This window comes from Perca fluviatilis, chromosome 16 (genome assembly GCF_010015445.1).
Source record: "Perca fluviatilis chromosome 16, GENO_Pfluv_1.0, whole genome shotgun sequence".
In the NCBI taxonomy this organism is placed as follows: domain Eukaryota; kingdom Metazoa; phylum Chordata; class Actinopteri; order Perciformes; family Percidae; genus Perca; species Perca fluviatilis.
The window spans coordinates 32,785,715-32,800,352 of record NC_053127.1 but is presented as its reverse complement, the minus strand read 5'-3'; the positions used below and the strand labels follow the sequence as shown (position 1 = coordinate 32,800,352).

At 43.7% G+C, this 14,638-nt stretch overlaps 1 protein-coding gene across 5 annotated transcripts in view; it reads right to left on the bottom strand.

Moving 5' to 3' along the window:
• Positions 1 to 14,638, bottom strand: part of robo3 (roundabout, axon guidance receptor, homolog 3 (Drosophila)) — a 102,885-nt gene that overhangs the window by 15,130 nt on the left and 73,117 nt on the right. For all 5 annotated transcript variants that reach the window (XM_039777696.1, XM_039777697.1, XM_039777698.1 and 2 more), the window contains 7 exons: positions 10,899 to 10,980; positions 8,903 to 9,071; positions 5,675 to 5,841; positions 5,416 to 5,537; positions 4,607 to 4,823; positions 3,899 to 4,023; positions 1,174 to 1,357 (listed from right to left, as the gene is read on the bottom strand). In XM_039777696.1, the coding sequence (XP_039633630.1) occupies positions 1,174 to 1,357; positions 3,899 to 4,023; positions 4,607 to 4,823; positions 5,416 to 5,537; positions 5,675 to 5,841; positions 8,903 to 9,071; positions 10,899 to 10,980 (1,066 nt within the window). The remainder of the gene's footprint in view (positions 1 to 1,173; positions 1,358 to 3,898; positions 4,024 to 4,606; positions 4,824 to 5,415; positions 5,538 to 5,674; positions 5,842 to 8,902; positions 9,072 to 10,898; positions 10,981 to 14,638) is intronic.

The following is a 14,638-nucleotide window of genomic DNA, read 5'->3' as shown; positions in this document are numbered from 1 at the left end:
TTTATATGACATTTTGATGTTTGAAAGTCTCTAGGTTTTGACATAAATGCATATATATAAATATAATTCAAAAAAAAATTTTTCAAAAATTTGCACCTGTCAATACAGAAAGAAATATTCTGGAGCCTATTTTGCCGTCAATACTGCAGACGTTTTCTTTGCTTTAATCAGATCAGTATATATTTATGTTTAACATTTCATTTTATCAATGGGAAACCATGTGTCCAGACAACGCTAGCAGCAGCAGCAGCGCCGCGTCAGACACGTCTCTGGTGTGTAAAGACGTAGAAAAATAAATCCACGCAGCCGCCACGCAGCTGACACGCAACAGAAACGCCACGCTCACGCCACGCAGCCAGTGTGTGGCCGGCCTAACTGACGACAGACTGACAACGCTAGCAGTTAATATAAAAAGAAAAAGAAACATGCTGAGATTATTTTTACCTACTAACTTCTAACTTTGTTGTAGACAAACATTTGTCTGTACTCTTGAAACTGCATCTTCGCCCACTCTTATTTCTACAGCTGTTTTTATTAATAATAACAACAACAACAACAACAACAACAACAATAATAATAATAATAATAATAATAATAATAACAATACAATTTATTCATATAGTGCTTTACATGGTACTCAAAGACACATCTACCAATCGGAAGGTCGGTGGTTCGATTCCTGACCCTGCAGTCAAAGTGTCTTTGGGCAGGACACTGAACCCTGAGTGGCTCCTGATGCTGTGCCATTGGTGTGTGAATGTGTGTGAATGTGTGTGAATGTGTGTGAATGTGTGTGAATGTTTATCTGACGAGCAGGTGGCACCTTCTACGGCAGCCTCGCAAACCAGTGTATGAATGTGTGTGAATGGTTGTGGAATGGAGTGTACTATGTTAAAGCGCTTTGAGTAGTCGTTAAGACTAGAACAGCTCTAGATCTTTAAATCCAGACCATTTACAATAAAAACAGATGAAGCAATAAAACAAGCACACTGAAGGCAAGTGAAAGAATAAAAGCAGTAACTAACAGAGGAGAGTATGAGAGCCTATTGGATGTGGAAGGCTGATCTGAAGAGGTGTGCTTTCATGAGTGATTTGAATGTGTCAGTGCAGTCTCTGATGTGTATGAGTAGGGAGTTTCCGGGGCTGTGATGGCTTTTGTCATTGAGGACTCACTGATGAGGACGGACACCGGCTGACTGCGGGTGCCGATGCCGGCGCCGGTCACCGCCGCCACCTCCACCTGGTAGAGCACGCCGGGCATCAGGCCTTGCAGCGCCGTGGACAGCGTGTTTCCGTCCACCGTCTTGTTGATGTAGTAGCGGGTGTGGTTGTCGCCGCCGCTGCCCACGCACCAAACCTGTCGGGGATACACAGGCGAGGCACTGCGTTTATTATGCTGCTCATTTCAGTCTCCGGTTTGTTGTCGTTAGAGATGGTCCGATACCTTTCTTTTTTTGCTTCCAGATACCGATTCCGGTACTTGAACTGACATATCGGCCGATCCCGAGTACTGATCCAACCAGTGTTTCATATATTTTATTATGTTTTGACAGCTGTATACTACCATCCCTGTATGGTTGTGATATGATTTCTATCTTTGTGTATGGTCTGGCTCAGGTTAAACTCTTTGTGAACAACAAACCCAAACAATGAACGCCACAGAACTTTCTTTTACTATCCAGTTTCACAGCGACTCAAAATGGAAAAAAGAAAACAAATAAACTACTTTAAAGAAGATTTCTTTTTCAGAGCTCAGTTACGTGGGATCTGATCGTTGCACAACAACAACAACAACAACAACAACACCAGTTCTTTCCGACACCAATACCAGCGTTTAAAGGCCCTGACACACCAACCCGACGGCCGGCCGTCGGCAGAAAAGGCGGTCGGCTCCCGGATGTCAAAGAAGTGCCTCGGAGCGCACCGAAGTGACGCCAGCTTTAGCGTACGTTCTGCGCGAGACGTAATACAGATTAGTATTGTCGCCCAAAAAATGAAAACCGGAAATGACGAACGCGTCACGTGGGTCTGGCTTCTCCAGAATTTCAAAGCCGACCACTGATTCTTGTTCAGAATACGATCTCGTATTTTACGAAGATAGTTCACCGAAACATGTTTCTGAAAACATTTTAAGCGAGAAATAGGCCGTGCAGTTGCTGAGTCTGTCTTCATTTCAGATCGACAAAGGTCAGTTTAAAAGATTTTCGTCAGATTTTGAGGGGCGTTCGTCACGCTAACATAAGTGCACTGATTCGCTAGTCAAGGGCTAGAACTCCACCAATCAGATGGGTAATTGAGTCCGACTGCCCGCCCTCAACAAGATTCAACAAGTCAAATCGGGCCAAATGAAGGCCGACGGCACGGAACACACCGAACAGACTCGAGTCACCGACCTCGCCAGACTGTCCGACGGCCGATTATCGTGTCAGCGCCTTAAGGGAGCATCGGAGGATTTTCCCGTATCGGAACATCTCTAGCTTTTGTGACACTTTTAGATACTATAAGTCTACACTGAGAGTGTTTTTGCATTTCCATTCACTGATGAAATAGCTAACTATAGGCTGCAACATTTCATCAGTTTGATAAGTCAGATATTAAATGTACAGTAGTCATCAGACTTGACCACGAACCAGTGTGCTCTACTTTGAAGTCTTGCAAACACTGCCTTAGGGTTTGTCTTTCCCTGTGAGGTTTTATCTCTGTGTGGAACCTGAATGTACAAAGTATTAGGGTCATCTAGAGATTGCATTCCAACCTCTTGTGACCCACTGGTTATAATCCAATAACCAGTGTTGGGGAGTAACTAGTTACATGTAACACACTGCGTAATTTATTTACAAAATAAAGGTAACTGTGAAAAGCTAGGCTATGTGTTGAATAATATTCATTTTGTAATTTTGATGTTTTTTTTTGTGCACAATGTCTTCATTTGCCATTTTCGGCCACAGCCGTTTAGTAAAGTGTGATGCTATTCTGACGCTTTGGATTGGTTCTCCTGTTTGAAATTGCAGCGCAACCCGTCTCACAGTTAAATCTCCTCTCAAGCTATTTGAGAGTTGCCACTACGGCTACGGATAAAAAAAAAAACGCGTTCCAGTGCTGGAAATATTTTTTTTTTAAACATTTCATACAAAAATCTGAGAAGGGTTCGAACATACCGTGCAATGCAAAGAATGCTTGCCAGCAGTCAAAACGCTCAATGTCCAACCTCAGGAAACATGTGCAGGTATGTAAGTCAAGCTACTGCAAGCAGTCTTGTTATTATTTTTTTTTAGCCTTTTCTGCTGTTAATTTTTGACAGGACAGCTAGGTGAGAAGGAGAGAGAGAGGGGGGAAGACATGCAGGAAATCGTCACAGGTCGGATTCGAACCCTGGACCGCTGCGTCGAGGCATAAACCTCTCAGTACATGTGCGCCTGCTCTACCCACTGAGCCAACCCGGCCACATCAAGCAGTCATATTAAATAAAGTAGGGAAGACATGCTTTCCTTCCGTGTGGCACACCGAAGACCTATTTTAGCACTTTATTTTGCTTAGTGCATATACAGTAGTTTATTTTTAATCACCATTCATAAAAAAAGTAATCCAAAAGTAATTAAATATAATAAGTTACATTACTTTGATAAAGTCATAGAAATAGTTACACTACTATTACATTTTAAATAGATTAACTTGTAATTGGTAACCTCTTATAACACTGCCAACAACCCTCATCTTTCTAATTTGTATTTAGTAGAAATTAATTCAGGAAACGTTATTATTCTAAACATTTTGTGTATGAAGTGCAAGTTTTGTGTAGAAGGGAGCTCCTCGCGTGCTGCAGCAGTAAGTAGTTTTTGCTAGCAGCTTTGTGCTGTGTGTCGAGGTGTTTGGTGTTTGACCCTGCTGCCGTGTTTACCCTGTACTCCTGGATGATGCCGTTGTGCATCTCGCTGGGTGGAGGCTCCCAGGAGACGCTGATGCTGGAGCTGTTGCTTAGCTTCACTGTTGCCACTGTGACAGCTCTGGGTGGGGCACTGGGGACTGAGAGAGGCGGGGGGGGGGGACAGTCGTTTCATCAGCATACTTCTAGTCGGCACAAAGACTGTGGTATGCATGAACAAGTGAGTACAACAAACTGAAAATTGCTCAAGGTAATAAAAGTGAGGACACAAAAAAAAAAAAACACAAGTCAGGAAAAAAGAAAGTGAGCTGCAGCAGCAGGGAAAATTATGTTTTATTAAGTGCTTTAAAAAGTAAAAAAAAAAAAATTCTTTTCAGACTAACCTACTCAGGCAGGTCGATACAAAGTCTATAAGTGCTGATGGCAAAAAAAATGCTCACTTGTTTTTAATCTAGAGTTTGGATCAACTAATAGAAATGTGTGGAGGCTGAATTTAATAAAAAGAGGGATCAATATAGATGAACCCAAATTGCGGACATAAAATTAACCCCAAAATGAGATAACATTACTGAGATTCATGTGGTGTCAGACAGGCTAATGAACAGCCATTTTCAAGGCCCCGCGGTGTCAAAGAAAACCTACGGCAGCCTAGTTTATTAAAATAAGTCTTCTTTGAATGTCTTTCTGGTACATGCACGTTTCAGAAGTCACCGGATTCATTACCCTCTTCTGGAGTCCGAACCAGTAACGTTCGGCTGTCCTTTCCCTGGAACTCGTCAAAATAGGGACGGATCTTGATCTCGTACTCGGTTCCTTTGAGCAGGTTGGGGAGGACGGTGCTGCGTTCCGAGGGGGAGTTGATGTCCTGGAGGAGCCAGGTTCCCCCGCTGGGGCGGTAGAAGAGACGGTAGCCCTGGACGAACTGAGACTGACGGTCAACCTTGATGAAGTGAGGTGGGGGATATGAGAGGAGTGATGGAGATGAAGTAAAATTGTTCATTTTTCCACTCCTTAACTCTAACTGAACCCTCAAATGCTCCTTCTCTAAACCAAACAAAGATCCACTTTGTTGGCTTGTGGTGGCACCTGGATCGTGGTTGCAACAGCTGCCCTGGTCCTGCTCTACGCCCTGCTATGCCCTGCACTGCTACTACTATTAGTTCTAGTCATTGTTCTATTATCTTTATCGATACTATAATTGCCACTGTTCATCATACCAACTGCTATAATTATTAGGAATCATATTTCTGTATTTCTGTATATGTGTATCAGTGTCTCTGTGTCCCAACCGGCAGCGGCAGATGGCCGCCCACCAAGAGCCTGGGTCTGTCCGAGGATTCTGCCTGTTTAAAGGGTTGTTTTCCTCACCACTGTCGCACCAAATGCTCGCTCTTGGGGGGGAATTGTTGGGTCTTTGTAAATTATAGAGTGTGTTCTAGGCCTACTCTATCTGAAAAGTGTCCTGAGACAAGTGCTTTTGTGATTTGACACTATAAATAAAAGTTGAATAGAATCTACAAAGAGCCACTCACAGTCCAGGACACTCGGATGGAGGTTGTTGTTAGCGCGAGCGGCTCTTGCAGCTGGACGGCCACCTCTCCCAGCTCCCTCTGCACTTGCCTGTGGTCCACTCCCTGACCCGTAGGACTCACATCTGAGGGGAAACACACATATCCACTTCTGCTTAGAGTGCTGCTGCCAATGCATTAGCACCATGACGTGGATCTTTTTCCCCCCACCATCCTAGACATGAGTCATGTTTTATTTGGTGTGAGAGCGGCGCAGACTGACCTTGGGTTCTGACGGGCTCAGAGATGGGGCTCGGGTCGCTCAGGCCGTAGGCATTGACAGCTCGGACAATGAACAGGTAGATGGTGTTGGGGAGAAGGCCGGTGATCGTGTGCGTTTCCATCTTGACCATGTCGGCTACAGTCTGCCATGTGCTGCCTGCTGATTGGCTGTGAAGGGATGGAAGGAAAAACTGATGCGCAGTTTGGAATGCAATATATTTGCATCCCCTATGCACATGGCACGTACTGTGCGCCATTTGCAATTTAATTCACCAATTCACACGTGTTTGCTTCTTTCTGTCACTGTGGGAAGACAACAGTGGTGGAGAAAGTATACCTACCTATACAGAATAGAGTAAAGGTACTCAATGCAGAAATAGCCCCTGTGACTACTAGTATACATCTGTTATACTAGTATACATATAGTATTATACCATCAGGTTATTATTACTTGTGCATTACTGTGTAATTTGCAATTTACTCTTGTAGTTGCTTAAGGCTACATCTACACTATTATGTTTACATTTTTAAGCGGCATTTTGAGATAGAAACAGAAATCTCCGTCCACACTAGAGTTTTAGCTCCAGCAGCAGAACTACTCTCCATCCATATTAAGAAGCCTGACAACACATATCACATGACCATTCACACACACTGGGCATGTGAGTGCCGGTGGAAATAGGAAGCAGATTGTCTGATGTTACTCTGCGGTTGAAAATCATGAATGTAGAGGTTTAAAAGACAGAAAATACTTTGGAGAAAGAGCCACAAGGGTGAAAAGTAAGAGCAGGGATTGATTATCTTGGAGCGAGGACGAGGCGGAACTGTTACTGAAAGGTCTGTAAGCTACCTAACCGATAAGCTGATGGACGTGCATCAACCTTTCAAATATGTCTCTGCTTGTGCCCGACCAGACTAAACAGCCACCTTGGAGTTTTTAAACCAAATGTCTCTGTTTTAGGGGCTCGGAGTACTGTGGACGTGAGGCGTAAACGCAGCAAAAGATATTCATTTTTAAACCAAAACATAGTAGTGTAGATTTAGCCCGAGGTGGAGTATAGTATTTGCCTCTGAAATGGCACAAGAAAATACTACAGCAAGGTACCTGAACTGTGTACTTAGGTACAGTACTTGAGTAAATGTACTTACATTCCACCACTGAAAGACGCCATGCAAAGTTTCATCAGGAGTGCTCTGTGATGCTGATTTGATGTGCAGCTACACAATTTAACCAATGCATGAGGAGATCCTCAGGCAATAGCTGGATCTATTCGTGGCTTCCTCTAATATTTCTTATTTGGTAAACAATGGCAGATGTGAGCAAAGTCACTCAGCACAGAGAAGTTTGTGTTCACTAGAAGATCTCGTCCAAACGATGCGATTTGCTGTCCCGGTGAATAATGTATTGAGGCCTGTAAGAAGGCACAGCTGCCAGCAGGAAATGAGGGCATGTTCTTAGCCTCGTGGCACTCCCCCAGATGCATTATCCCGCCACCTCTCAAACCCGTCCCCCTTTCTTCCCGTCTCTTCCTGTTTCTCTGGGAATTTACTGTCACCTTGGCAGAGCAGCAGTCACAAAGGCCCCCCCCAACCATTTGTTTGACACTTTCAGATTTTCCCCCAAGGGTACTTTGGGGGGTTTGAGGTGAACTAGCTTTAGTGCTGAACTGCACAATAAGACCAAAGAGGAAGACGACTCATGAATACTCATCTTGTGTATGTGTGTGTGTGTGTGTGTGTGTGTGCGTGCGCAGGCTGCCCCGTGCTAAAGCTGGATTCAAGGTAACTTTGTGGAGGAGCTGCTCAGAGGGAGTTCACACACTAACGCACAAAGTTGTAGCCCCAGAAAAAACACAAGCCATGACTGCAGTCTCAGCAGGAGAATGGAAAGTCTGCCTTCCCCCTAAAAAAAAAACACCACACAAAACACAAAAACAAAAAAAAAAACACACAAAAACAAAAAAAAAAAACAACTCTAAAGTTCCTATTCTGTCTCACTGTCTTGTAAGCCTGTTGAATCTTCTCAGCAGTGTATCTTGTTCTAGCATGTTAACACGCACACGAACACGCACAGCGCACACACACACACACACACACACACACAACACACACACACACACACACACACACACACACACACACACACACACACACACACACACACACACACACACACACACACACACACACACACACACACACACACACACAAGCCCCAACCCTCGCTCTTCCCTGTGCTCCTACAAACACACCTTAGTACCTCAGGCAAGAAAGTGTTATTGCAAACATCCCACCGGTCCCTTTCTGCTGCTTTATAGAGAATCAGTATGCGTTACTTGGAGACGTTCACCGCCGCCATGGGCCACGGTGAACGTCTGGATCTGATTAAGCTCTGCCAGGTTTCCCCTCTTTATCGGATTGGAAGGACACATTTCCCCATAGCGCTGCCTGTTTTCATCTGGAGACCTCCTTCCCTCCGTCGAGCCACCCGTCCTGCTCAGCTAGATCTACTTTTCCCCATAATTAATCCAAGGTGGACTTCCTCTCAAGTGGCAGTACCTGAACGTCTCTGCTGAGCTGCGTTTAGGCGCACGAGAGGGTCGATTAGCCACCAAGGACAAGAGAGTCCTGTGTGTTTGTTACTATGTAACTGTATGCGTGTCTGAGCACAAGCAAACTTTTTCGGACATGTTGACTAGTTACGGTACGTACATCCTATGACAAGTTCTTACCTGGCCAAAACGGCTCTGTAGAAAGCTGAAATTAAATGTCACATTTCCTTGTACATTTTGTCCATTGAAATGTTCTGTTGAGTTTCTGAGTGTTCTTTTCAAGCTCTAATAAAAGTTGATGAATGTTGTAGCCCGACTCTTTTTATAGAGCTGCAAAGCATGAATGAAAGTCATTAGTCTGGGATTCTGGGAGGGCGTTTTAGTGTCCCAACATGAAAAGCTTTTCTACTCCGACATTATTACATTCAAATTGTCGAATTGTAAGACATTCAATACGAGAGGATTTCACTGCTAAATAAGAGAAGATGGAGAAAGGATGTGGTACAAAAATATTTGTGGAAAAAAAGCATACAGGTAAAGCAGTCAAGGCTTCCTGACAAATGAAAAACCCTTGCCGATTGTGAAGATGTACAGATCAGGTGAAAACGAGGGAAAGTGTGTCCATTCGTGTTTGTTTTTTTTGCACCTGCCCTCGATGCAGTTGTTGCGAAGCTCACCTGAAGGCCTCGATGATGTAGGAGGTGACGGCGGCCCCTCCCTCGTGGGCGTTGGGTTGCCAGGTCAGAGAGACGCTGTTCTTGGACACGTCTGTGACTATGGGTTTGTGCGGTGGACCCGGCAACTGGAAGGGCTCTGTGGCCTGAGCTACTGACGGGTCTGCACTCTCTGCATGGTGAGGGGGGGGGGACAAAGATGGAGGCATGATGGAGGAGAGAGAGGAGGGAGGCGGAGGAGAAATAAAGTGCACGTTTGATTATTAACTGCAACATCCATCTTTAACATCATAATGTCCTCTGTGTAATCCCGCTGATGTTGACTGAACATTTGCAGCGCCGCTCGCTGCAGGCGGACTTCCTCACTTCTAACAGACTTCACAATTTTGCTTTTCACAACAACTATTGGATCTTAACTAACCATTAGGCTGCTGAATGTCAAATAACAGACTTTAGGTGCCATCAGAGCAGCTCGTTAAGTCGTTACTCCTTCATTTAATGCCACTAATGAAATCTCTACAGCTTGAAATATTTCATGTGCTAACGCCTCATGGGTTGAAGATTTTAAATAAAAGGGCCTCGCCTCGCAGAGCAGTGTGTGCTTTGAGCTGCTGCTGCGGCAGACGATATCTCACAATTATGTCCTGAATGAGGGAATTGGCTTGTTTTTAGTCTATATCGACGACCTTTCATTTCCGGGATTGTTCAGGTGCCGCCGGAAATTCCGCTGGATGTCCGTCCCCTTCCTCTGTCTCTGTGTTGGCGTTCTAACCTCCGGTGGATTTGTGAGGACTATGGTTAACTGCTCCTCAGATCTCTGCAGGGTAAATCCAGACAGCTAGCTAGACTATCTGTCCAATCGGAGTTTTCTGTTGCACGACTAAAACTACTTTTGAACGTCCACACGTTCCACCAAAACCAGTTCCTTCCCGAGGCTATTTAGCAGAGGCACCGTGGCTCCGTCCGGAGCATAGCACCGCCCAAGACGATTGTGATTGGTTTAAAGAAATGCCAATAAACCAGAGCACGTTTTTATCCCATCCAGGAATGCTGTGTGGACTAGCCAGACCCTCCTCCGCAGCACATAGGAGGAAGGTCTGACAAAGCGAGACTAGCATGTTTTAAACTTTATTTATTTAGTTTGGCAGATTCGGTGCGATTCGGGGGGTGAAGTTGCAACATTGTTGCATTTTTCATTTTGTAAGGTTTGCATCCACACTGCACTATGTCACCAAACACTGTAGACAACTGACACCCAGTGGAAACTGTCGCTAGGCTATTGGACAGAAAATCGGAGGGAAACTCGCCGACACTTCTGGTCTCAGAAATAATGGCGCAACACCAAATTTTATAATGTCTGGTTTTCTGGTTCTGCTTTAATGTCTCTGATATTTCAGAAGAAAGCAAACAATGTGAGCCGCTGACAGACAGCGAGTGAAGGAGAGATGATGATGTCACACAGACTACCATTAATTTGTTGTCACAATAGGTTTTTGGAGTTGAAAGTTATAGAGTTCGGTTGTATGGTCCACGCCAGAGTTGGATTTAGCTTTCGCACCATCCCAAAACCAACCTGACTAACCAACCAAATGCTCCAGGCCTCGGTTAAAACCTTAAAGACATTGATATTTGCCGTCTGCCCAGCAACAGCCTCAGGCCCAGCCCAGCAGAGGTTACTGCTCCTTCGTTGGAGCCAAGACATGCTCACGAGGCAGCTTGTTACTTAGAATTTTTTTTTTTTTTTTATCTCACACTAAGAATGCCTTCTCAGAGCGTACATGTTCTTATCTGCTGTCAGAATGAAATCTATAACTCAGCATTTCATTGCTGTTAATTATAAAAGTAAAGTGTTACACAGAGACGGTTGCAAATGAATAATAGTGCAGAAATAGAAGAGTGATAATCGGGCTTCTGCCTTCAGCTGTATAAAAGGTTTGTATTGTTCCACTTACATAGAGCTGTTACTTGCATGTATTTTAATCACACAGAGACTATTTACCTTTGACTGTGAGCACTCCACTCCAACTCGTCTCTCCACTGGAGCTGGAAGCCACGCAGGTGTAAACCCCAGAGTCCGTTTCCTGGCAACAGTAAAACGTGTATCATTAGTTTAATGTGCGAGTGTGCATGTGTGTGTGTGTGTGTGTGTGTGTGTGAGTGAGACCATGATACTATGTTAATGTACCCATTACCGGTGATTGAGCCTAAATGTCATATCTCTCAAAGCAGAATGTTTGTCCTCAGAATACTGAGCAGAGGGAAGTTGGCCAGGATGAAAAAAGCTGGCAGAACACAGAGCCGCTATTCACACCAAGGTGACTCTTTCCCCTTTTCACACTGAGGTAAGACTAAGGCTTTTTAGTATCAGGTTAGAGCAGCCTGCAGCTCCCATTGGTGCCAATATGTTTAAAAAGTGCATCTGTAACACTGTCATCACCTTTTGTCTTTCTGACTCAGAATCTATCAAGTAAGACAGTAACACATACAAGGAACTTGCCTTGGTGGATGGTGCATACATAAACACAAACATATTAAAAGGAAATTAATGTTAAAGAAATGATACCAATGATATTTTATATATATATATATATATATATATATATATATATATATACATATATATACACACACACACACACACACACACACACACACACACACACACACACACACACACTACCAGTCAAAGGTTTGGGGTCACTTACAAATTTTCATTCCACTCCATTATAGACAGGATAGCAGCTGATCTGAGTGGGTGGCTGATCTTTAATACACTATCTACATTGCCCATTATCAGCAACCATTCATCCAATGTTCCAAAGGCACATTCGGTTTACTAGTCTGATATCATTTTAAAAGGCTAACTGAGAAAACATTGCAGAACCCTTTTGCAACTCTGTAAGCACATAATGGAATCTGAAAACTGCTGCCTTGGTTAAAAAAAAACAATGCAGCTGATCTCAGCTGGTATTCTGTCTATAATGGAGTGGAATGGACATTTCTAAGTGACCCCAAACTTTTGACCGGCAGTGCATATAGTCCAGGTTGTTTGATAATGCAACGTGTAGCGTCTAGGGGGTGGGGTTAAGATTAATGTTAATGAGGCTGATTGGTGTTTCTGTTTCTTTTGTTTCACGGTAAGGAAACCTCATTCGCAGGCATCAAAATCCCAGATGGCATCATATAAGTATCTAAGTTGGAAACTATACACGTGTATTGCTGGCTGTAAGGACAGCACTACTGATGCATGGACAGACTGTAATGACATAAAGATGAAAATGGTTGTCCTGAGACAGGTGAACTCCAGAGGCACATGGCACTGCAGATGGATTCTAATGACATGGTTGGGAGGTGAAGTTCCTGTGAATATTCATTTGGATACATCTCTCTCTTATACATTAGTAACTTCTTGATACTGTCAATAATACATATATTATCATAATATATTATATAATGATAATATCTAAACTTAAAAAAATGTCAGCTTGGAAGATTGGAAGTAAAAGGCAGCATTCAGCCAATAAATGGGTGTTTATCGACATCTATTGATCAGCATTCTTTCATAGTAAGAAACTGCTTCTCTCGGGCATCAAGGCTTGTTAATTGTGTATGGATATTTGCATTCTCGTTAGAAGTACCTTAAAATAACATATCTGCTTGAATTCACTGCTTCTGCTCGGGACATTTTGTCAATTGTAGTTATTTTAGTTATTTTCCATCAATGACAATATTCTCCGTGGACCTATTTGAAGCCAAAGCTGAAGTCAAGCTGGTGGCTTTTATGTTCCTCGTCTGATTCCTGCGCGGCAGAGGAGGAGAGTAGAAGGAAGGATCAAAGGACAGAATTTTAATGACCAGCTAGAGGTCTAGAAATTTCTAAGGCGCCAGTTTTTTTATACTCAACAGCTACTTAGCATTCTGGACAGGCTGTGAGCAGATGTAATTAAGAGCTGTGTGATAAATGTGCCCCTGTGTGTGTTGGTGTGTGTGTGTGTGTGTGTGTGTGTGTGCACATGTGAATGCTGGCTATCAAATTTTTGGGTAGGAAAGCCAAAAGCTAGACGGGCTGTGAAATTGCTTACAACAGAGGGAGATGTTGGGGGGTCTCACTGGGGAATGGAACACTGAGGGAGTAACAACTGGCAGGAGCAGTGGCTCCCAACATTTCTGGTGCTTTAGCTTCGCTGCTCCAGCTCTTTCTTTTTGTCTTTTTTTTCCAATTGAGTTTCAAAAGATCCTTTATTTAAGATCTAGAACGTTCGGTGACTGTAAATGTGCATTGGAAGACAAAAGGACACCAGCTGATTGTCAAGTGATTTTCAGTCGAATTACCAAGTCAGGCTTCTAGTTCTGAATTCAACTAACTGTGTGAATGCAGGGTAAAAGGGGAAAGCTCTCCATGCATAGGGAATACAGGGACAGGTCTTATTTGAAGCTACCCTGTAGCTTCTTTGATAACTAGCGGCCCTATGCAGCGATGGTTTCATCCAGCGAGTTCAGAAAGACAACAACGCTGTGTGAAAAAAGCAGTGCTCCGGCTAAAAATAATTCTGCCGAGTGCAAACAGCAGCCGTGCGTTTCAACCGCTGTGTGAGAAGAAGAAAAAGCCGGGAAGAGAAGTGAACAACGCAGGTCTCCAAAAAGACTCACAAATAAAGGCTTTGCGATGGTTTCATGAGCTATGAAATACATTCAACAAAAGGGCTTAAAGGGTCATTTTGTGTTTTTTCAACCTGGACCCCATTTCTCCACACACTGAAATTGGTCCAGTATTGAGTGACAGCACTGGAACCTGCAGTCGCGAACCGCCCTGCAATATACTGTAATTCTATTGGGAAAATGCATATCTTAAATATAGAGAGATAGCTCAGTTGGTAGAGCGGACGCCCATATATAGAGGTTTACGCCTCGACGCAGCGGGCCCGGGTTCGACTCCGACCTGCGGCCCTTTGCTGCATGTCCTTCCCCCTCTCTCTCCCCCCTTTCATGTCTTCATCTGCCCTATCACATTAAAGGCCTAAAATGCCCAAAAGATTATCTTAAAAAAAATATATATATATTTCCGTCCACTAAAAGTTCTGTTTTTGGCGCTGGCAGACTCACATTATTATTGTAAGTGTCTGACAACATTATGGGATGGATCCCTACAGAGATAGAGCTTTTAGTTAAAGAGTAAGATCCTTTTAGTTTAACATGAAACAGCCCCGAAATCACCATCACCAAACTCCACTTAAATAAACGGTACTTTTAGGATCCGTACACTCTTTTGGCGAGAAACAAAACCATGTTTGTTTACAATATAAACTCCACAGAGTAGCTGTAAAACTTGATCAATTATAAATTGGGCTCCACTTACAGTACACCGTGAGGGCAAAGGGACTGACTTTGTATTGTAATGTTAACTGCACCTGCGAGGGCTGTCGGCTCTCTAAATAGTTCTCCTGTTGCACGCTGTGTGCGTGCATGTGTTTGTGGTTGCACAGGTGTGTGTGGTAGTCCTATGCAGAATTTTAATTAATTTTTCATCTGTTTCGCTGCAAGAGGTTTTAGTCCTCTGTAGTTCATCAATTTACATGCAGACCCAATCCACCGCAAACACAATCAGCCTCGCCTCATTCACTTATTCTGCCAACATAGCCCATATTACTCCCATCGAAAACCTTATACATTATGCAGAGGATGTACGAGGCAGAGCCTGTCATGACTAATGCCTCGCTGAGCGCTGTGCACGTACACACG